The sequence below is a fragment of the Apis cerana genome, linkage group LG10, assembly GCF_029169275.1.
Source record: "Apis cerana isolate GH-2021 linkage group LG10, AcerK_1.0, whole genome shotgun sequence".
In the NCBI taxonomy this organism is placed as follows: domain Eukaryota; kingdom Metazoa; phylum Arthropoda; class Insecta; order Hymenoptera; family Apidae; genus Apis; species Apis cerana.
This window is the reverse complement of record NC_083861.1, coordinates 8,583,887-8,608,784: the sequence shown is the minus strand read 5'-3', so window position 1 is coordinate 8,608,784 and position 24,898 is coordinate 8,583,887. Positions and strand designations below refer to the sequence as shown.

General features: G+C 43.4%; 1 protein-coding gene across 7 annotated transcripts in view; it reads left to right on the top strand.

The window, feature by feature from the left end:
* LOC107993101 (uncharacterized) overlaps nucleotides 1-24,898 on the top strand; it is a 35,935-nt gene that overhangs the window by 5,981 nt on the left and 5,056 nt on the right. For 2 of the 7 annotated variants that reach the window (XM_017049313.3, XM_062080117.1), the window contains exons 1-9: nucleotides 9,089-9,878; nucleotides 15,738-18,386; nucleotides 22,841-22,935; nucleotides 23,031-23,160; nucleotides 23,325-23,431; nucleotides 23,596-23,773; nucleotides 24,166-24,409; nucleotides 24,501-24,675; nucleotides 24,746-24,872. In XM_017049313.3, the coding sequence (XP_016904802.2) occupies nucleotides 16,185-18,386; nucleotides 22,841-22,935; nucleotides 23,031-23,160; nucleotides 23,325-23,431; nucleotides 23,596-23,773; nucleotides 24,166-24,409; nucleotides 24,501-24,675; nucleotides 24,746-24,872 (3,258 nt within the window). In that variant the 5' untranslated portion in view covers nucleotides 9,089-9,878; nucleotides 15,738-16,184. Of the gene's footprint in view, nucleotides 1-9,088; nucleotides 15,294-15,737; nucleotides 18,387-22,840; nucleotides 22,936-23,030; nucleotides 23,161-23,324; nucleotides 23,432-23,595; nucleotides 23,774-24,165; nucleotides 24,410-24,500; nucleotides 24,676-24,745; nucleotides 24,873-24,898 lie in introns of those variants that run through there. The other 5 variants (XM_062080116.1, XM_062080115.1, XM_017049314.3 and 2 more) reach the window with 5 other exon arrangements.

Genomic DNA, 24,898 nt, shown 5'->3' with positions numbered 1-24,898 from the left:
TACTAGTGATTATCCGCAATTTTCTCGGGAATCGATGGACGAAAACGGTTGGACTGATCGCGGGCGAAGGCCAACCGTAGTCTTGAAGGGAAAATGCCGCGCCTTTCCACGGAAAGTCGCGTAACCGGTGATCACGACTACGATGGTCTACGATGTCTAATGAAATTGCAGGCTCGTTTCGATAAATCATCGAGCGATCAGCACTCGAAGCATTCACCACACCCTTCTGACCCGACCCAGAAATCGAAAGGTGGGCGCGCCAACCCTGTGGACGACGAAAGGTATCCTTTGAACTTTAGCTAGCCGAATGAACGAAATCTAAACGTTGCTGGGACAGGCATCCCAGTGACCCAGAGAGATCGATCGACGATTTTCTTGGACGCGTGCGAAACGGCAATTCGGTGCATCCACTCGCAGTTAGTGGACACTGCAATGTCGCGAACCGATCTAAAAATAACACCGATTCCTGGCGTTTCTTCAGCGGCTCGTCTATGTCCGACCAACGTTATTAAATATTGCCTCACGTGTTTGAATTAGGTGTTTGTCGAGTCGAGGTGCATATAGTTTCACGAGTTCGACTCTTCTTAAATTTTACATCTTGGGAAAAAATTAATTGGCCAAAAAACAAGATATAATTGGCATCCGTTTTATATTCGAAGAGTTATTCCACTTTTCCTTTGCCGATAAGAAAAGTCGGAAGAAAACGCGAACGTGAAGTGGCTTCCCGAAGCGGTCGATTAAAATATTGATTCATTCGGGGAAGAAGGCAGCTGGGAAAGAAAATATTGGCCCTTTTCCATCGGTTCAGCTCCTTTCTCTTTTATATGTATATATAAAAGATATATATACATATATACAGGTTAATAAACATCCTGTATATATGTGGGACACTTTTGGAGAGTGGATTCTAGATATCAAACGATGAAAAAATATTATATACACATATGTCCGATAAGCCTTAATTAATGAGTTATAAACATTTTAAGTTTGTATTAGATAGAGCGAGACGGCGAAAAAGCGAGAACGCTCGGCTGGATGCGCGGCAGTATCGTATTGCAATGTCGCTAGCGGAACTTCTCGATGAAAATAAATTTAGTGGTATTTTTTTATATACAATTAATTATTTCAAATAAATTTTAGTATAATCTAACACAAACGACATTGTAGTACGATACTGCCGCGCACCCAGCTGAGCGTTCTCGTTCTTTCGCCGTCTCGCTCTATCTAATACAAACTTAAAATGTTTAAGTTTATAATTCGTTAATTAAGGCTTATCGAACATATGTGTATATATTTTTTTCATCGTTTTGATGTCTACTCTCCAAAGGTGTCCCACATGTTTATTAACACCCAGTATATTTCTCTGGAACGATCCCGATGAAATTGAGCGATTCACGTTCTCGTTTGGTCGAATATCGAGGAGAAACGATTCCCCTAATCTAGCAAGCACTTTTTCTTCTCAAGATCAATTCATCGATCGAGTACTTCACGTGTTATTGATTTTCGCATTCTAAACAGGAATACTCTACAGCTCCTTCTTATTCTCTTCCTAAGTAAAATTTTTTTCATTCCGAGTCTCAATCTCGCTTGGACAAAATCTCTCGTTCGTATCGAGAAGATCGAACACCACAATAATTCCATGAATCCGTAACCCATAATCGTGATCTCTAACCGAATTACTTCGATGTTCCCCCGCGTTTCTCGCGTTATTTCTCCGGCCGCCGATGCCTCTTATCGTTCCACTCGCCTTCCTTTCTTCCCTCTATCTTCCCGCGAACGTCTCTGTCCGACGTTTACGCGGTTTCGCCGAGCTGTATCGCATCTGTTCTCACCCGATGCGGCCGCCTCGTCTCCGTGAACACGGAGAGGAACGAAGCGGTCCGCTCGGCCGGCTCCGGCGAGCGTCGTTCGCGCTCGAGCAGTGCTAAGAATACCGCGGCCAGCCATATTTGGCAATGAGACCGCGTGGCCGCGCGCGTTGCCCGCGGGAACACGAAAGGGAGAGCCGGCCTCATTTTTCGGGGGCAGAAGCGGACCCGCCGCGTTAACTCGAGGGGAAATCTCGTGGATCCTTTGATCCTTGACAAATTTCGAACATCATTTTTCTAACGAATCGTCGATAATTCGCGCTTGTCTTTTTTTTTTGATCAAAGTATGAAAAAAATGGAGTATCTCGTCAGAGGGAATTCTCGATGCTTCGAATTGAAAATTGAAATTCGCAATATCTTCCTTTACTTATTTTTCCGTCGTTTAATCTCTCGAGACGCGATGCTATTTTCTCTGAGAGCGGATAAAAATCTTGGCCTCGACGCTCGACGGTTTTCGTTAACGATGAAGGGGCAACGTCGCCGGTCGCTTACAGCGTTACAGGTTTATCGCGACGATACCGTCGCTTCAACGCCAATTAGGCGGTAATTAATTGATCGTCGGGAACAGGCAACGAGGTTATTAAGGTCACCGAGTGTCGACGTACGATCTCCTGTACGCTGCTCGATCGTTCCATCGAGGAAGCCCAGAAATTGTCTATTTCGGATTTGTCAAATTGTCGATTCGCTTTCTCCACGGATTATTCTCCGCGTGTCTAAAATCCGCAATCGTCCGCTTTGCGATCGTCGTACTCGTTCTTTTCGTACTCTTTCTCGCGATAGATCTACACATGATTTACGTTCAGTTTGTCTCAATTTTATTCCATTACACTTACCAAGTTTTTTTTCAACTTGATCGCGATGAATCATTTGCAATCGCGATACAAGCGAAAACTAAAGAAAGGAAACGGAGATATTGGATTGGATCGTAAAGTTTTATAGTCGTATAGAATTGTAAAAGGTTAAATATACTTTCAGACATGTAAAAGCAGCACATTACAACCGAGAGAACTCGATTGGAATCGATAATTTAGCGGGTAACCAGTTAATCGTATTCTGGCGCCGATTGGCGCAAAGAAAGGAAAAAGAGTTCACGGTCTCTCGATATTCGTCGAGCGAATTGGTCGATCGGTTTCTTGCGAAAAATCGGCGGATAATCGTTGCGCAAACTCGTGCGTTCACCTACGACCCACGCGTTCCACGAGTCGTTATTACGTTACGCTTGCAAAACGCGTACAAACTGCACGTGCCTGCATTTTCGAATCGATCCGATAGCGAAGCTCCAGCCATGGAGACCCGTTACATCCGGTTCACCAGCGATTACATCTGCAATCGAGACGGTTTGTCGTTTAGAGGGGCATTAATCACAGGTCTGGATCCTCCGCGGTTATTAGCTTTTCCCCCCTCGTTGCTTCCTTTCGCGCCGTTCTTCCTTCAATGCTCCCCTTGTCGATCGACTCACCATTTTTCGCCCTGATTTCCACTGGTATTCGCCAAGCAAAACACTCGTTGGAATGGCAATTTCCACGTCGACGCGATCAGAGATTCATTCTCGAACGAAAATTTTCTTGCGTATCTTCTCGTTCGATGCAATCAGCTTAATGAATTTTCTTCTACAGATGAAAATTATCAAAGTAATTGGTATAATAATAATAATAATAATAATGGTAATTTCATTTTTCTAATCAACATTTCGTGAGGTCTTGAGTTAAATATTTTTTTCACTTTTCCCTGTGTCGATATTCACGATGTATTTTTCGTTTGATTAGTCAGTGAGAGGTGACCGTGGTGATATTATGCACGAAGTCGTATCACCTGATACATGCATAATGTATCTCATTCATAAGCATCAGGCCTATCTATCAAAGAGGGCACACGGGGGCCGCGTTTCCGTAATTCGTATTCGTCGAGGGTTTCGCGTGAACGCGATAATTCCTGTCCCACTTCGTCAATTAGATTCTACGGAAAATTCTCCAACCAGTTTATATTTCACGTATCGTTTCACGATTTCGACGCTCCAATTCCGTTATGTAAATCGTTTCGCGGAAAAAGAAATTTCTTCTCGAGATCCTTACCATCTTCATCGACCGATTTCGATATTTTAATTTCGCCATTTATTTATTCGAAATTTTGCTGAAATTTACCTCATTTGGCGTGATATTGACGTCAAATATTCTCGAACAACTATATTCCACGCAACATTCTTGCAACGTGGATCCAAAATCTTCACGTATCGCACATCCATTCTTCGAATCACTTCTTCATTCGCTCTCGATATTCCCTAAAATTTAAAGTCTATAAATTAAACGTTTTCTCGTTCTACTCTGTAAACAATCTCAATCAAATATCGATGCGATATTCCATCAATTCAATAAATTCCATCGACTTAACGTCCATCATCCATCGATATCTTCGGATCGCTTATTCACTCTCGTTTCATCGTACGATTCTCTCAAGAAAAGATGCGAGAAATCTGGTTTTCCGATGAATGCAACCCGGTCCCTCGTGTCTCAAGGCATCCGGGCCGAAGTTGCAAATAGAGATTCTTGGAAACGCTAATAAAACATCCTATGGCATCGCTCCATAGGCTAGACGGTGGTGATGAGCACGTATCTATTTGCGCCGGTGCTCCCTTCAATTTGCTGCCAGTCTTCTTTTTTCTTTTCTTTTCTTTTCTTTTTTTCTTTGCTTGCGTGCCGCCTGTGCATCGGTTGAATAGGGGGTTAAAAAGCCCTTTTCATCCGCGGCTTAGAACCTTGTGACCGTGAACACGCGCGAGATTAAACGCGTCTCTTTGCTTTTCCATTCCTCGTGGACTTGATCTTGCTCTCTCTCTTAAGAAAATTTCCTCTTTTCTTGAAAATTCTAATTAATTTACCGGTGAAACGCGTCTAAACTTTATTTCTTTGACGCGATTAATCTTTTTCAATTAAATTATTCTGCGCATCTATTGAATTTCGGGACGAACTTCCCATAGGCATTTCGAATGTAATTTCTAAGGATGATATTAGCAAAAGAAAGTTTATATAACGTTTATAAAACGTATCGCTTCTTCAATAACTTCTCAGCTCGGAGACTTATCGGGGAAAAAAGCCGCGCAAGATACACGAGCTTAAGTGACGTGTCCGGTATCTAAACTTCTTGATTTCTTTTTCTTTGTCTTCTTCTTTTTTTTTTTTTTTTTTAATACTTCGTATCGTTAGAACACCATTAAGAGATGGATGATAAACGATGTAAAAAGAACAAGATTTTAAGTTCGAAAGATCACGCATCACACCCACGTGGGATTAATTAATGATCTCGCGCGACCTCGTTGCCTCCCAATTAGGTGAAGAGGCGGAAGAGGTGATGTCTTGTGGTGTAAGAAAGAAAAATTATAAATTCGGCATTTTTCCCGGCCCACGTGGAACGTAAAATTTCTTTCGAATATTTTATTCGGATATTTTAGATATTCAAAATTTTATCCATATTTTACACAGTTTGAGGATTTAAATGCATTTTCCTTTACGCTTAACTTATTTATCGCAAGATTGGTTCAATTACATAAAGAATTCATTTATCTGATAATTTTCCAGAAATTTACAATTCTTTTTTCTAGAAATTAGATAAGTAGAAGTGTATTTATTCGTCTTACTTAATATTTATTTGCGAGAGATATTAGATAAGTTGTTCTTATTGAAGATACGGAGAGCTGTAAAGAGATATTCGAAACATTTTATAAAAAAATTATTATTTGATCGATTTTTCTCTTTTCTATTGAAATTTCGATAAGCGAAAATCTATGCAAGGAAAACGCACGATCTGGTTCTGAAACTAGCTACGCCTCTCCGAGTTGCAAATCGAGACCTTCGATTCTTATTGCTTTCACCTGCGCCGATCGAGCAGCAAGTAAAACGTAATCGAAGTAGGTCCCCGGTAATCGTCGTTCTTTTCCTCGTTTGACCGGCAATTAGCGGATGATTGGACGATCTAGTATATATAGGTTAACCAATCGTGAACCGAGCCGATGAAAAACAACGAATCATAGCGGTTCCTCACGCGTGTCGCTATTATCATATCGTGTCCTTGTAAAAATTTCTACTTTAATTGTAAGATATAAAAAAATGTGAACAGACAATTACATCTGAAAATTGTTCCTCTTTTAAATTTTGTTCTTTTGCATTTTTGCACACGTTATTCTTAATTGTCAATAATTCTATGTAAAAAAAAGAGGATTTTTCTTCGGACAATTGAGTAATAGCAAAGTTCGTTCGCGTGTACAATTATCTCGTTTCTTTTTGTCGATGACCCCTTTGTTGATAAAAAATATCCTCGGTTGCAATGTTCTTCTTGGGTCACGGATTCGCGGATTACATAATGTATAATCTCGTTGCGTCACACAATTCCGGATAAATCTCGCACATATTCCTCCGGTATTATTGAATTGTAAATGGAAAAAAAAAAGAAAGAAAGAAAAAAAAAACGTACGAGACACGACTAAAATAAGACATCACGTGCCGCGTACTACTGATTAAGCCGCTGAAATCGAGAAGCTTACCGCGTACCACGTGCGAATTGTTTAACAGTAAGCGAAAGAGGATATCCGTCCAGTCGGATGTTCTTATAATAAATTATGATAAGAAACGTAGTAGAGGAATAGAATTTATTCAACCGTCTGAAAACTGAAATTCTAACTTTTCTTCTCACGCGCGAGCAGCTAATATCTTCATCGGTTTTATTGTAACGATTGACAGCCAAGTACCGTCAAATCAATTTCTAGAAGCGAAAGGAAGTGAAAGCAACGATTCGCTGTTAATTTCTTTTTAACGTTTTCATCGAACAATTATCGACATCCCAATGAAAGTGAAATTTTTTCAAAAAAAAAGGTCGATAGAAATGAAAAGGAACTTTTTTTAATAACTTTCGTTTTGCCTCGAAGGTCGATCTCCGTGGAAAAATTAAAAAAAAAAAAGAAAAAGTGGAAGGAAGTAAAATGCAGTATCGACAAGAGGAAAGGATCCGAACGCGGTGAGAATAAATAGAAGAAGACTGAACGCGTAACTGAAGATCGCAATGCGGAACGAGGAAGCGGAATTGACGCGGTCTCGTGTGGCCGGATGGAACGAGGGGAGAAAAGAAATTGTCGGGCACGAAGAAGGATCCGTAAACGAGTTCCCGGAGAAACGGCGCGGTCTTGAAATTCCCCCCGGGGAGTAATAATAACGAGCGGGCAAGTAGATCGCGAGGTCAGGGCATTTGCTTCGATTAATAGCGGATTAGCCGGCTCTGACTCTGTCCGGCAACAAGAACAGCTGGTCATGAACGAAGACGGCGAGGAACAACTTCCGAGGCCGGATGGGAATAGACGAGAACGCCGTGCGTGTACGTTTTATCCCCTACACTCGGGCGGAGAAGAAAAAGCTAATGAAATTAGGAGTATCGCGGAATCCACACGATGGTGGAGATACGAGTTGAGAAAACAACGAGAAAAGGATGGAATGGCAGAGAACGAGAACGAAGAAGAAGGAATACGTGGTAGATACCATTAAGAAAATGTAGAAAAGTCGGTAAAATAATGAAGAAGAAGAGGAGAGGAAGGAGGGAAGAGGCGAACGAAGGAGACAAGAACGATGGAGGGAAAACAAGCGAAGAAGAGGAGGAAAAAAGAAGAAGAAAAAAATGTCGAGCCGCTTCTGGCGTCCAGAAATATATTTAGCTCGGGTTGTTCTTCCGTTCGCAGCGTGCAACCGCTGCCGGAAAACTCAAAGCGCTTACCTTCGTGAAATAATTAAATCGGCTCGCGAAGAGTGGCCGAGGAACCCTCCGGGGAATGGCAAAATGGCCATCACGAGTTTCTGCGTCACGCGCATCGTGGACCGAAGTCGGCCCAAGATTTACTCGATTCTCGACCTCGCAGACTTTTGCCACGCGCTTCCCACCCTTTAACTCTTCCTCCAGACTCCGGATGCATGTAACACCGAGATTGCTCGGTTGTTGGCGATTCAGCAAATCGTAGACGATTACGACGATGGATTTAACATACTCGAGTTTCTGCGATAACGATTCTCTAAATTGCACTGCTCTTCAAAAAATATTTTTCATATTGATTTTACTGGCGAGAAGATCGACGATTTTAATCGAGCTCGTTCCTTGCGCCTCGTTCTTTTGGGAATAAGAGTTCTAGAGGCAATGAGACAGTAGAAATGAAAAACGTAAAGACTTGATGAAGAAAGGAATGAAAGTTTCTAGAGCGGGAAATGCGGTGGAAAAAATTTTGGACCGATGAATTGACAGATGGAACGCAGACATCGCGTTTTCCCTCGTTGTCATTCATTTCAGTCGTTTCGTTTAATAGTCACGTGGGAGTGGGAGAGACGTCGGGGAGAGGAGGAGGATTCATTGAAATTACAGGGGAGAGGGTAGAGAGGCAGTTGAAGTTGGAAAGAGAGTCACGTCGAGTAGCGAATTAAATCTCATCACCCTCATCGAGAGGAGGAAGGTATAGCTTGACCCAGTGACACGGATGGCTAGAGTACACGTTGACTCCGTGTTCGAACAAAAATTAGTGGATGTGATAAACAATGGAAAATTGAATTATCCTTGTATGCACAGACTCACTGGCCGATCCTTTTCCACGCCAAAAGAAATTCTCTGTATATCTTGCGTTAAATCGTACGTTCCTCCAACTTAGAAATTGCGACGCTCTCTAATTACCATTAACATCGAACTACGTGTAAATTACACGATTACTGAACTTGCTGAATTACGAATGGCTCGGAGTGACGCGTATTCTCACGTTGATTTACGTAAGTAGCGTAAATTGCGTCAGCCCCGACACGCGTTAACCCGGTACACGCCTACTTGGACAATGAAACGTTGGATAGAACGCGAGAAATCGGTTTGGTCGGACACGCTCGTTCGATCGGCCACGTGCGTTTCGTCAATTAACCGAGGTTCGACATCCCTTCCGGATTTCCTAATTTCGTGTTTGAATTTTGGAGAATTTATAATTTATGCAAGGAGATGCAAAAACATAAACGTAAAACAGCGTAAATTTAAAGGTGCATAAATTTGTATCATGTATTCTCTTTCTCGGATCGAACGATACGTATATCTGCTTAAAATAACTGGTGGAAAGCGTATCGCGATTGTTACGCCGAAGGCCAATATCTCATGCCAATCATAATCGCGTTTGGATATTTTCCAGCCTAAAATAAGTCGGTATTGTACGATTAAAAAATCATTTCGTCGATTAATAACCGTCGTTTCGAACCACGTTTATTAATCCGCTCTTCTTATTCTTCTTACTCTTCGAACAATCGTATTGGACGCTATTATTCGACGTGACTTCGTGATGAATAGAGCGCACGTATAGCTCCAAGTATCGGACAGAGTTGTCGCTCTTTTCTGTCGCGCTGCCGCTCAGTCGGTGTCGCGCGATCGTGCAACGCGTATCGACGATTCACGCTCGTCTTGTATCTCTCGGGATTATTTCTCGATTTTAACCCCTTCGTTGTGTTACTGGTGTGCACTGTGGAATTTTAAAACTTTACGAGGAAAGTGGATCATGGAATAGGAATAGATCGAAGGGGGAAAAGAATCAAAGAAGACTCGATCACGTTTTGAACGAGAATTCGGAAGGAGATTTGGAAGATCTCTACGAGAGGAGAAGAAAAATTTGTAAATTTTTGCTCAGTGCGGAGTGATGTGGTTCGAGCGTGGATTTTAGAAAAGTGGACGAAGTATTACCTCGATGCCAATTTTATTTTTAACCCTTTGAAAGCGGCAGTTGAATGGGAGAGCCGCGTCACGAAACGGAGATATTCTATTATATCTGAATGGAGGAAGCGCGTCCGCGGTTTGGAGAAGGAAGATATCGAAAGATTCAAAGGAGCACGGTGGAACTTCTTTTTTTTTTATCTCGTGTTTAAAAAAAACCTTTTGTCCGTTTATTAATTAATAGTCGCCATTCTTCCCACTCGACATAAACGTTCGACAATTTCGAGTCTGAATTTGAAGCGAGGAATTAGCAAGGTAATTGAATCGTTAAATTTTTTATTATTCGTGCTAATCTCGTTCCGAGAAATCTATTCGTTCGAATAAGTGTTTGGAGGATAACGATTTCGAGCAATTTATATCTTCGAAAGAGTTCAACCGGTCGACCACCGAGGTTGTTCGCCAGGTTACAATTTTAGAAGCGGACAGATAGAAAGAAGGATTGTACGCCGCGGGTATCGTGGATCCGAGATTCGACATAAGACGATTCCCGCCCAGAATACGGCGGTTCGATTTCGCGTACGAGAGAATTCTCGTGGCCAGAAATAAATTTGACCGTAAGTGAGCGGGTATCTCGGTGTCGACGATCGATTCTGTTCGAGTATTGACTCGAGGCAACGTGACAAATACCTTTCTTACAATAGCGCGACAACTCGATTTAACATTTATGGATGCGACGTCAATCAATTTTAATTCAGCATTAACGTTGATTAAAATTTCATAAGTATTTTTCGCGAAGAGGAAAAAAAACGTCGTCGCGTATAATTTTAACAGGTCGATTATTAAACTTGTGACGATGTTTCGACGATTCATTCTCAGAGTATTCGAATATTTCTTCTTCTTTTTTTTTTTTTTTCTTTTTTTATCAGACCACTAGTCGAACATTTCTAGTATTTACTCGAAACTTTTAATCGTTCCCTCGTAGATCCTGCGTTCGAATGTTCGCATCACGTCTAATATTACAGGACGAACCGAAATAAACTTTGCACGAGTGCATACGGTAGTCCACGTACCTATTCATCACACTTGCGCATAGACGTATACGTATATAGAAAGCACGATCCACGCGCAAAAGTGGACCGTCAGAAACATACATTGCCACCTCATCGCACGCGACACGCTTGCTTATTTGCAAAACTGTGACTCGTTTATCGGGTATTATCGCGAGTGGCGATGATAGGTCGGCCCGGTTGTTCCTTCGAGTTTCCATTCGAATAATCAATTTCCGTAAAACTTTTCCTGTATCGTCGTTCCGTTGGAAAACCGATTGAAAGTTATATAAAATTATCCCGTTACTATTATTATCGCGTTACTGATTGACAACAGCAACGATATGACGAAACGCGTAAAAGCTTATCTCTAAAGAGTTAATAGAAAAATTAACGATACCGGAGGAAAAGAAGATTGCAAAAGTCGAAACTGTTTTTTTATTATTGCTCTCGACGGATTGTGTAATGCCATTAAGAGAAGAAGACTTCTTAGGCGGAAATAGCGTCGTTTGTCATCACCGTGCTGCTTGTTTTAAGCTGGCAACCGATCAATCGGCCATTACGTTTTTTTTAATTTATTATTGACGCGGTTTTTTAATCGGGAACCGATGTTAAAAGACATACCTCCGTCTACAACCCGTGTTATTCCAACCATTTAAACGGCCTGAAATACACGAAACTTTTAACGGTACGGAGAAGAGTTTCGACGTGTTGTCGAAACTTGAAAACGCGTCCGAACATTCATCCGATTCGTCGATTTATCGAAAAGTTTCCCTGTAAATTTAAGCATTACACGTTCTCTTTCCGTCATCCTCCATGATAATCGCATATATCCTCTTCTTTCCGCTTATCGAAGTAAAACTCGACGACACGAAGAGCAAGTTTGAGTCAATCTAAGAAAGTAAGAATCAGAGATGGAAAGATAGGAAATGATAGATATTAAATATTTTATTTATGGAATTTCATAATTACTAAACTTTGTTTTCACCGGATTTCACTTTATTCTTCTTTTCACACGATGATAATCGTGATTCGTAATGTAAAATTTGACTTCACCAACGAGTTTCCAATGTTGATCCGATCGGCTTATTCTCGATTCCTCGTGTTTCCCCTCCGAGAAGGGAATGTGACGAGCAGGGAGCAATGAAGAATTTAATATAACGGCCGAGGCTGTGGACGGATGGATGACGACGGAGAACGACGATGTTGTTAAGCCTAAAAACTGTTTCGAGTTCGCGACGAATTCTTGAGGAAAATACGGGGGAAGGCGAGAGGGCCCAGTGAGCGACTTTTCGACCGTCTATTTCGAGAGACGAAAACGCGCAAACCCTCGTGGTGATCGTTTTACATATTATCACGATTCCATCTGCGTACGCGGGTTTTCGCGTTGACCGCGAGAACTGGAGGCTCGTGCAGCCTTGGAATTAAGTAAACTATCGTTTCTCGTAACACCGCCAATTTCTCTCCTTTGCATATTTGTGATACGGACGTTCTTACGCGGAAGATTTCTTCGACGAAATTTATCCAATTTGTTCAATGTTCCTGATATCGGAATTTGTTTGTTACAGAAGCGGGTATTGTTGATACGATGAATCGAGATATCGAGATATTAATACTATCACAAGTGAAAATATTGATAAGTGACGTCGAAAACTTTTATATCGTCGATACTTTTCCAAGCGATTCTGATATATATATGTATATAAATCGAATAATTGACGTAGATTGATGCCAGGAATCGATAGGCCGTATCAGTGAAAAATACACGGTTATCCTTGAAATCGATTTTTCCTTCTCTTTCGCACGTCGCATTAAGAAGTTATTTATAACGACGTCCCTTCTTGTCTCGGTCTGTGAAACCGTCTGAACTAATTTCCTTCTCTGCGATCACACCTCGATCTGTATTCTTTCCAGGGAAAAGTGGGACGATGCCCACTTTTCCCTCGATGATAAGCAAATTAAAGGTTTGCTCGAGACGCATCGATGCGTTTTAGTCGAGTTTGTAGGGAAAGTAATTAAGACGAATAACCGTATTTACGAACAATTTCACGATTATCGTGATCTGAGAAATCTGCCTCTGATTAAAACATTAGCAAACTGCTTCTCCGTCTCTTCTTAAATACGCTTATAATTTAATTCCATCCCAAGAATAACGACGAACCGATCCTTCTCTGATCCGAGTGACGAACGTCCGTCCATTTTCATTTTTCATGAAAATTACTGTGGAACAAGGAGAATATAAATAAAAAAGGGGGAAAAAAACACGAGATAATTGCATACTCGCGGAAACCCAACGTTCCGTGTAGTTGCAATGGTTCCGATCACGGGATTGACACCGTTTACAGCGTATCGATATTGGCTCGGCCGCTATTTTTAGTGGGCCGTATCGTATTCTAACGATGCAAACCGCAAACGTGACCGAGTTATGCGACGTTGAGAGTCCCTTCTACGTAGAAACGAAGCGTGCACACGGCTACGTGACAAGCTCACACGCGGCCCATTACGATATATACACTTATCAGTCAACAATGTCCGATCGCGGTCGTACATGCCGTCGATCGTTCGATGCTCGTCGATTATCCGATCCTCTTTTGGAACCGTTCCAGGGAACGATCGAGTTCCATCCGAGAACTCGCGTCGAACACGTCGAATCCAAATTTCGAATCCAAATTGGTCGCGCGCGTCGTTGGAAGGCTGTGATTGGCGGTCCCATCTTTTCGCGCGAACCGTTCGAACGAGCGATTCGAAAGAACGATTGATACGAGGCGCGCGTGGGTGTCCCAGTTCGAGGTGGCGGATAATATAACGTTCGCTACGTTTGTGATCTTGTTTCTAAGCAGTACGGAGTAATAATGTCGTTTACGATATTGTTTTCCAGTTGTCTCCAGATGGATTGGAAAAAGTAGGTGGTGCCGTTATCACAGGCTCGAGCGATTCAGATATCGGTAGGAAATAGGCAAGGTTGTTGTGCACAGGTCGCTGATTCACGTTTCGCGAAATGGTGGGCGGAAATCAGGTCGAGGGAAATATACTTTATTTTTATTGATGCAACGTTCATGGATCCGCGTACATGTTTCAAAACATTAGACAATCCGCCCATGAGAATATTCGTTTTTGAAGGTTACATCATATTCCTGTAAAGAATTTATATACTTTTCGCCATTGCGTCACCTCACCTAGATATATTTAGAGTGGTATCTACTGCGATCTCTAGGATCTTAGCTAGCCGAAGGTTAGGAAAATATATGACGGTGATTACGAGACACATTCTTTGTTCTTCAACTTCGATCGTGAAACGAAATCGCGGCTCGTTCCGACTATTTCGTTGCTTATCACACGTGCGCTCGGTGAAGGAACCGAGACCCGTGCGCGCACTCGTGATTTATAGAAACAAATATTTGTGCCCGACATACGATACAGATACTTGCAAACTTGGTGACTAAAAAAAAAAAAGAAATTTATTCGAGTGAAAGTAGCGAGGATCGTTAAGCGATCATTGACATTTATAGGATGGGTTTCGACAATCTTTTACAGGCAAACTCTATTTTCTTTATTGACCAACTCTAATAACACAACCGATAGTTTAAGACTTAACACAGAACTCGACGAAGATAAGTTGTCGTCGATTAGAGAAACACAAATAAATTTTGAAAGGAATAGTGCGTCCAATCTAATATAAGAAGATACAACTGGTATTCGATCAATAACAGAACTTTGAATTAAGAACATTCCGATTTTTTTTAAACTTTGAAGATTTAGAGGGATCTACAATTTTTTACTATTATTATTATTATTATTATTATTATTATTATTTGATTTTTCAGGATGAAAAGATTCTTTAAACGTTAATTTGGGCTTTCTTCTTTTCCAATCGAATATCTTTATTAAAAAGAATGAAAAGTGAAAGATGAAAGTTTTTTATATGCTGTTAAAATACTTGTGCAAAGTTTAAATAAAAAAACGTTCTCGTATTACCACTCTTGTATCAAGAAAATTTTACTTCTTTACGAAATCATTAAAGAATATACGAAACTTCTACTACAAAACTAAAACACTACGGAAATAGATAAAACGACAATGGAATATTTTAATAATATTAACAGATACGTATGTAGATCGCACTTGGTGCTCTTCGAACCGATCCGTTATCAGTTATTTACCATTCTTTATTTATTTCAATAATAATAACTCGAAGAATCAATATTAAAACATTTGAAAAAGAAATCGGAATGTTGAGCGTCCTCGAAGAAATATATCGTACGATCGTTATTATTTAAAAGGAAAGAATTTAACTTAATTTATATTGCATCGAAAGTCTCTCATTATTGAAAGTGGGGAACGCGTGACAGTGATTTGGCGGAAAAGACGGACGTGACAGGGACAAGACCTCCATCAACGGAAATAGAAAGCACGAATTCTCGTCGCGACGATTTACGTAAAAGCAGGAGGAGGACGTTGGGATATCTCTCGCCGACGTTTTCTCCGTATTCCAGCGAGGTCTTTGACAACGTGGCACAGGGGCAGAATGCGGGATAACGTTTTAAGAATGATGGTCGGTTAGTTGCCAAACGTACGATGTCCACTCGGAGACAAAGAAAGATCCACACCGGGAATACAAATTTCCTTCCCCCCCTCCCCCTGCTGGGTACGGTGGAAAAGGGCGGGAGGGGAGGGAGAACGTGAGGTACGCATAACGCGCGTAGCTTGCAGCGATTCGAGCACGATCGAAGCCGTGCACGCACGCCTGGTCACGGCCCCTGCTACGCACGCATTTGCATACGCGTAGCAATGCAGGGTGAAAGTACCGATGCCGTGTCGCGTTCTACCTTGGTACAAAGATTCGAAGTTTCTTATCCTGCTCGGGAAGTTTAGCAACCTTGTTGGGAAACTTGGAAAAGGATAATTATATATTTTATATTCCCTGAAGGCTGATTATTTTTATTATTATTTCGAGTAAGATCGGGGAATACGAGGAGGGAAATTATTTTTAATTATGTTCCAATCGCGTTGACGACGAAAGGATGAGATTCATAGGACGCGATCTCTTCTGTTTCACCTCGTAAACGCGGTCACGTTCGAAAATATATCTGCGTTGGATAATTACTAATTTATATTTATCTTCTTTCAGATCGCGGTGTCCGATGCTCGTGGTGTACATCGAGGAACGCAAAGATGTAGCTCGATCGACCGTCGCCGTCGCGTGATCATCAAGAATCGAATACCACCGCGGTAACAGTGGACATACTTATCTATAATTAAACTATATAATGCTGACAGTGTACCCCGAACGTGAACACTTACTCTCGCGTTGAATACCAGTTGAGCAGTTCGAATCTCTACAAAGAGCAAACAACGATCTCCTCGTATTCGATGCCTGCTAAAATAATACTCGGCTTTTGAACGTTGGAAGAAAGGATCGGTCGTCGAAAAAAGAAAAAACGAAAAAGAAGAGGAATAATCCAGAAGGAATTGGAGGATGGGGGGACACGCAGAGGGAGCGAGGATCGCGTGGTCAGTGGCACGGCTTCCGTCGTGGCCGTGGAGAACGAGATTCTTAGGCCAGCTGGCCTGAGATATGCCAGCAGCAACAGAGCTCGTAATCACGGAACCATCGAGAGCGATATCATCCTCGTCATCGTCATCCTCGTCCTCATCGTCATCGAGGCTGAGAACGGAAACGGCGGTATCGAGGTGTTCTGGGGGTGTCGCTGGCCGACAGCTGGCGGTAGAGATCGAGACGATCGAGCGCCGGGTCTGCGCGACCCGACGCGACCTCTTCGTGCCCGTGACCGTCGACCCTCGGCCCAGTCGGGCCGTCCACTGTCCAGATCTAAACGCCTGTTTGGTGAACGAGTCCCGATCCGGCCGCGACCAGGTCGATTGCCAGGCGATTCACTTCGGTTACGCGATCCCCGTGAACGTGGTCCCCCTGGGAACCGATCCACGGCTCGCCGAGCTCGTCTTGGACCACTCGACCGAGTTGAGCAGACGTGCCGCGAGCTTCTTGCTTGAGCACCATCCTCAGCTGCGTCAGCAGCGGCAGACGCAGCAGGAACGTTGTCCAAGCATGGCGGCAACCGCGAAGCACGATCTGCGACAGAAATTCCCGACGGACACCTCGACGTCCGGTGACGAGGACATCGCGGCGATCGCGAAACAGATCAGCGACCACGCGGAGGCCATCTATCAGACTTGGAAGAGTCGTGGGTTAGCCCCTACCGAGATATTGAACTGTCATAGCAATGCTACGGCAGCGGACAAGTTCGGAAGCGCTCTCACGCCGAGTTCCGCGTCGAACAGCGCCAACAATACTGGGAAAAGCTCGCCCACCACCGGTGCACCCGCCACGGCGGCGGTTGATATACTGACCCAGACGCCGAATCTCGATAACGGTAATTTGGAGAAGCTGGTGAACAATTTCGTGGTGGAGGACAAAGCCAGGTTAGCCGCGTCGAGGCAGAGGTCGCCGTCAAAGACTCTACCCTCGTCGATACAGTTCGCGCTAGAGAAGTTCGAGAAGAACTCGATGCAGCAACAGCAGCAACAATCGCAGACCTCTCCCTTGAAGAGCAGTAACGTCGGTGGCAGCAGCCAGGGGAAGCCGAAGCAAGGAACCATCCTGTTGTCCCCGACTTCCCCGTTCACGAACAAACCTTCGCAGATAGTGAAGCCTCAGGTTTCCCCGAAAACGCCCGGCGCGCATCATCGGGAAGTGTTTTTGGAAACTATAGAGACCACTTTCCCCGCGGATATCACGCCGTCGAAGATCGTGGTGCAGCAAAAGAGGCCAGCGAGCACGGTGATCACCTCTCCCACCGCTTCCTCCAACCTCGACGATTCTTCGACGAATTCAGGTTTGACCACTTGGCCCCTGAAGAACAAGTTGAACGACAATAAAAGAATAACGGATCCTTGTAGATCGCCGCAACAGGAGAGCAAATCGTTGACGAGCAAGGAGGAAAAGAGGAACAGCGGTTCTAATTCGAGCGCGTACCTGGACGAGGTTGCGCGCGAGGAGGAAAGACTGATAAACGCTCTGAAGACGGGCTCGGTGATCACGGAGGAGCCCGTGGAGAGGACGGTGCCCCTCACTCGTCAGAAACCCGCTATCAAGAGGGAGAAACCGAAGGTGGAGCCCGTTAAACCGATAATCATCGGTCACAATCATCATGGAGGGGGCCTGGTTCCCGCTTCCGCTGCTATGGTGAACAACGTGACGTCCACCGGGACACCGGGAACCAACACTAGTGCAACGCAGTCAGACGCAGTGAAATCTCTGAGCAAGGATGATCTGTCCAACATGTCAGTGGTGGATTACGCGAAAGTCAGGTACAGAGCGGCTCAGCAAAATCCTCCGACTCAACAGAGGTTGGAGGAGCAGAGGACGAACAACAACAGTTTCAATTCCACGGAGCAGTTGGTGTCGACCACGAGGTCTAAATTCGAAACGGAGATACAAAAGGACAAGGAAGCGAGTAAAGAGGAGAAGGATCCTGTCACGTCTAGATGGGGCCCTAGAATCAATTCACCTAGACCAAGAATCGAGCAAGTACCTCATCCGGAATTGACCACCCAACAGAAGCAGCACATTAGAGCTGCCGCCGCAACTGGTACCGGGAACAATCCTATCAGACCGTTTTTAACCAGGGGATCGGTCGCTGAACGCGTTCTGATCTTCGAGAAGTGCCCGAGTGAGCTGTTGCTCGACAAACGGGGGCCGCGACAACCGGCCATCAACACTTGGAGAACGGGACACGAGGTTCAAAACAAGGCTCAGGTAAATCGACGCTTACCACCATCCACAATTATCGTTTCTTTCTTAACTTTTGCCTTACGTTTTTGAAAACTTGACGTTAGAAAGATGTTTTTCGCTACACAAAAAAAAAAAAAAAAAAAAAAAAGAAATACAAAATCGATCCACGGAGGAAGATTTAGAAGAGGTCCGTTTAGAGAATCGAGAGGAGACCCGTTAGAAAACTTTTTACAAGGCCGCGCAATTATATATTCATTTACACGTGGATGCATAAAGAAAATCCTGCGAAAGACGAGCCACGTTTTCCTGGAAGAGATGTTTTATTCGGCGGGACGAGACTGTGTACCTCGAGAACTTCCACGACGATCGGGAAGACGTGTCTTCTCTCGTATGTTCTCGCTACTCTGGGTGGCTTATATCGGGCGTTTTGGTCGCCGTCCAAATTCCTCCTTCTCTGGGAGGATGTTCGACCGGTCGACTCCTGCACTTTTGTCTCGAAACGAGTTCAAGATCTCTTCGCGTAGAGGTCGTTTCTGCATGCCTTTATCCGCAAGCCTCTTCTTCTATTCTTCTTCGTTATCGAGCTTGTGCAGTTTCCTTTGATTTTTTTTTCCCTCCCCGTTTGAACACGATGTTAATGAATTGAAACGTACGTGAAATTATTACGCTCTGAAGATATAAACGGTGTTGAGAACTTCGTGATTAAACATCCGTGTTATTACTCGATCTCTTTCAGGCGATTCTTCTAAAATAAATATCTTTCTTACGAATTATTGAAACTACGTTTTCTCGGAAGACGCGTCATTCGAAAATTAGTAAGAAACACGAATTTAAATCGATCGAACGATTAAGAAAGAATAGTTCTCGGGAGTTACAAAGCTGGTCTGGATCAGGGCCAAAAAAAGGAGGATTATACCTGGCACGGTTGCCTGCCAAAAACTGTTATCGCCCTGGCTTTTCCTAGTCGAGCATAGGTGTAATTGTTTCGACCGTATCCATCGATCGTCCCGATCCTTTAATCTCTCCGGTAATCCTCATCGATCTTTTTTCTTTTTTTTTTCTTTTTTTTCAATTTAATTCAATCTCTCGATAACAACGGAAATCACCGATCTTAATCTGAACGAATTCCCTTTCGGTAGTCAATCTTGATCTATAATACCGTTGATAGGCCTCGAGTTCTCCAATATGGCGGTGCTGAGCGCTGGAACAATGCACGTGGCCCGAGGGGCTTGGCTATGTCCCATTGTTATTAAACGGTTATTACGTTCTCACTATGCTTTGATATCAACCTTGGATTCGCTCAAAGACATTCCTTTCCTAGATGTATTTAGCAATGGAATTGGCTTTTCGAATTAACTCGAGATAATTATCGAGCTGATTTCTAGAAAATTGATACCAATCCCCTCGCTCGATTCGTCGATTCGACGAACGATACGAACGAATGGAAACAATAAGATTCCTCGAATTCCAGCGTGCGTGGAATAAGTGAGAAACACGTAGATATTTATGGATGCAACGGGTAGCGGAGAGGCTGTAGCGATTTCTGACTTTGCACTCGCGCGCTGCATCGTCAATAGACGTAAGGGAAAGGTTCAACGAAATTCGTCTGTTTAGAGAAAGGGGGGAAGGGGGAAAGAAAGAAGAAAAAAGAAAAAGCAATCAAAACCGATGTATCCAGAAATCGATGGCGTTTGTTGACCAACGTCAGATTATTTTCTTATCCTTGGCACTGCGCACGAGTCCCTCCTTCCCTCTCTGCGAACCGCTCTGCTCTCGTCAATTTTAATCGTTCAAAGAGAGGGCGAGAGAAAAATGGACAAGATCTCGAAGGAGAAAAGGCTCTGTTACAGGCGGCGAGAAGGAGAGGAGCTCGATTAATTTAATCGACGTGGAGTAGAAACGCGGCGTGTCCGTCGTTTGTTTGGTCGCAGCTGACTCATGTGCTCGGTTTTCGTTACGATTAAATGTTATTCGACCTCGAGGAGAGAAATAAAGTGGACCACCATGGCCATAAGTGGAAACGGACAGCTCCCGGGGCCAGCTTATCGTTACCATTGGTTAAATAATACTCGAGGCAATGCGATGTTACGTCGGTGTTGTTTATTCGTTCAGGGTGGTCCATGCTCTGCTCATTACCGAGCAAACGGCGCTAGTTCGGGTATATTGTTGGATCGTGTTTGCCATAGAATTGCCGGAATACCGTGATTTCGTTCGAAATCACCGCGGGCGATTCATTAATTCGACGATATGACGATCCAGGTAATTAAAAAATTGCTATTGGAAAAGAGGCGCGCGTTGTGTCCACGTCCCCCGCATGGCGAAGACGCACGGCGTGTGATCTCGAGATGGCAGAATGGTGAGAGAGAAAAATAGGGAAAAAGTTCGATCGCGGGTTCGAACGGCGAGAAATCTCGCCGGCGAATATCTGCGACCGCTGACTGACTCATTGTGCCAGCTCCTTATTGGATATGAGCGCTAGATTTTAAAAGGCCGTCGACAGTCGCCTTGAAGCCGAGTGTAACGCCGCTTATGGCTGAAAAGCGGTCCCCCAGCGGCCAGGAAAGTTAATCCGCGACAGGCTACGTAAGAGTCGTTAGAATAATAGGAACCAGGAAGGAAACGATCTAGTATTCGATGTTCTTGAACGATGTACAGGTATCGAGTTTAAAATTCAAATATTCAAGTTCGAAAAGTTCAAACGTAAATATTTACATTTAAATTTAAATATTCATGGAGTTTTTTTTCCTCCCCGTATAAATATTCATGAATTTTTTTCCGCATATTTTAAACGTTAAAAGCGTAAAACAAACTATTCTGCGTATTACTGTAGAGGCCTCGATGGATCCAATCGATGAATTAGATTCGCTTTCTCTAGCGCATCTCTACGCTTCTGTTCAACCCCCGCAAGAACATCCGATTGAATCAGGTCCTCGATGAAATGCCACTTCCATCACGGCTCCAATTAATTTAAAATATGTTTACCGACTTTAGCGTCAAGCTTCGAACGAACGGAGCTCTACCATAAAGGAAATTCAAAGTGGAATGAAATTGAATGAAAATACCGAAGGTTCGATCGAACGGCGAAGGTCAAGTATTTGGTGTCGGAAACGGACGGTCCTTGGCCGGTTGGCAGAGTTCGAAGGGCTCGATCGAGAGGTGCGGTCGAATTTGCTATGTCAATTGGAACGTTGATTGACGGTATCCCCTGTGTCACGCGGTGGACCGTGCCAAACATGAGGCCGTAATAATTGTTTCGACCATTTTGCCTAATCTATCCCAATGTCACGGGAGCTAAACGTGATCTGTTCCGGCATTTGCACGATGATTCGCATTTTGATGATCGCAATCTACTCGATTCCCGCGTGTGTACGCGTATTATATTGCAGTAATGTAAGTCTTTCTATTTCTATTTTACTTTTTTTCTTCTCGTTAAATTTCATCGAATTTTTCGCGTTAAATTTTATTCGACCCGAGGATATCGACGATTATCGTTTGGTTATTCGAGTGGACGTTGTCTTATTTTTACCGCGCTGAACGGCATGCATTATTGATCTTTTCTTAAACGGATTTCATCGAAGAAGCTCTACCGCTATTTTTATTACGTACAGTATTTTTTTTTCTCTCGTCTATTATTACCGTTGCTGTCGTTAGCCTTTCCCTTATTTCTGGCGATCATCCACACCTTTTCTTCCCGATTTCTTCTCTTGTTTGAATAAAAAAGAAAAAAAAACATTTTTAGAAATTTTTTCCGTTCTTTTTTCTTCTTTGAAGGAAAAAAAAGAGAGGAAAAAAAGAAAAAGATCGATCGATGAACACTCAGCACGTGGAAAGATCCTCCTCGTCCCGTGACCATGATGTTGGAAACAACAACGCGTAGAAGTGGCTCGTGATGTAATCATAGTCACATGGGCGAGGCGATGCATTAGCCGCGTTGGCCGGCCTCTTTGCATTCTTCGGATCCTTGGCGTCGCGTAACAGGATGTCGCGTCCTTGGTTCGCCAATACCTTCGCTTCGAACCGATGCTTTCGAAGAAGCGTAAAATTATTCCTATACTACGATCGTCGAGGCGATCGATCAGCCACCTTTGAGAACCTCATCGATTTCTCGTAACCGGAAGCACGAACAATGTAATGAGATCAGGATCGTGGCTCGCCGTGGTGTCCTTTGTTTGTAACGCGATAAAACGTACTTATGTAACGAGAAGAATTAAACACAGAGGAAATAAATAAAACTTTTCCTCCAATACCTTCCAAGAATTTATTTTACGAGTATTTGTGTTTTACCAATAATTATAACTTAGCAATTGCAATTTCGTTCGCGGTTAATAATTATCATGATCGAATCGAGCGGCGCAAAATTGCAACCACACACGAATCCAGGAATCCACGATCGTGCACGGAGAAACGTTCGTGGTTGCGATTTTGCCATTTTTCACGGATCCAATCAGTTTCCCCGGAACGATGCTTGTTGGTTCTAGACGTACGCGAAAGACAAGACACAGCAAAAGAGCTTGCCACCGCACACGACACTCCAGAGGCACGTGAAAGCGAACAGAAACGTTCACATACCACGGTAAACGTTGATCCAAACCGTATATACCGATACAACACCGTTCGATTAATCGAGCAAACACCGATAAACGCGAAATATCCATTGGTCGTTTGCAGATTTTACTTTCCCGGAGGAAAACCTTTGCCGTTATCGCAAGTGGAAGCAACTATCGCGAGGATCACCGCCGCTTTTCAAGCCCTTCCCGGCCATCGTGCGTCTCGAGCCCAATTTCACACTATTACGAAGGTACATACGAACGATATTTTCCACTCCAAGATTATTTGATCTTGACCGTTCGGTTATTCTCTCACGCTTGGGACTCGAACGCTTTCACGTGGGAAACTCGCAACTTTAACGTTCCATTGATGGGACAACCGTATAATATACAAAGGCTATGATTTGTCTTGCAGGCATGCGACTTGCCGCTCTATTGGAAAGTGCCGCTTTTCCTCGCGGCTGGCGGAGATCAGACCGGCTACGTTGAGATGAACGCGTTCCTTGATTTTTGGAAGGAAGAGTAAGCAACGAACAAGCTCGTTATTATATTCCCCTCACGATTCCTTCGATTCGACGCGCGAATAAATCAAGATTTATTCGAGGAGCGGACAGTTCTAATTTTAATTCCCAATTTCTTCTTTATATTCCATCGGTTTAACGATTATTGTGGTTGACCGTTTGCAGAATATCGAACACCCACCACGACGCGGCGAGCAAGTTTATTCGAATCACAACCCGGGGCCAGAGGAACAATATACTGCCGGAGGATTTGATACCCCTGGTGCAAGACGTGGTCGAGACCCATCCCGGTTTAACTTTTCTCAAAGAGGCTACTGAGTTCCATTCACGCTACGTACACACGGTTCGTATTCGCGCGATAAATATTTGCTGGATATTTCTCTCGTTTTCAAGACAAGGATGTATAGAGAGAAAGAGAGAGAGATTCCACAGAGAATGGACCATACGATTTACGCAACGTGAATCGTCTTGAATTATTCAACGCGATCGTGCTCGCCTCGAGCAATTATCGCACGCGCTCTTCTCGCTCATTGGAAAATCATTTTAACGAGTATTTTATATTGACCACTTAACAGTGGAATTCTTCCGTTCTTTTTTCTCAGTTAAACTGGCTTCTGTATTTACACGAATTTTACATTTGTCGTACAATTTGTACATTCAATATCGAGGAGGCAATATTAACGCGACGAAGTTTATATTTAAACTTGTTAATCGACGAATCTTCATCCTGTCCAGGTGATCGCTAGGATATTTTACTGCGTGAATCGAAGCTGGAGCGGAAGGATTTCCGTGGCGGAGTTGCGAAGAAGCAATCTGCTCTCGGTGATCGCGATCCTCGAGCACGAGGAAGATATCAATCAAGTAACGGCTTACTTCAGCTATGAGCATTTCTATGTGATCTACTGCAAGTTCTGGGAGCTCGATCGTGATCACGATCTTTTCATCGACAAGACGGATCTCACAAAACATAACGATCACGGTAAGGAAAAAAAAAAAAACACTTTCCTTTGCAATATTCCGTGTAAACTTCGTTACAAGCAAATCCATTTTTCAACTCGAGCGTGTTCCAGCTCTTTCCAAACGTATGATCGCGAGAATATTCAGTGGTGCAGTGACCAGGGGCGGCGTGAAAAGCGGAAACGGGGTTCAACAGTCCCAGGATAAAATGAGTTACACGGAATTTGTGTGGTTCTTGTTAAGCGAAGAGGACAAAAACCATCCGACCGCTATTGAATATTGGTTCAGGTATAATGTGAAGCGTTTAAGATTACATATATTGGGTGGATGATTATGCTTCATTTTGGATGATCAATAGGTGCATGGATCTCGATGGTGATGGATATTTGTCGATGTACGAATTGGAATATTTTTACGAAGAGCAGTTGCATCGTATGGAGGCGATTGGATTGGAGACGTTACCTTTCGAGGATTGCCTCTGTCAGGCAAGTCGTCTTAGAAATTAAATATT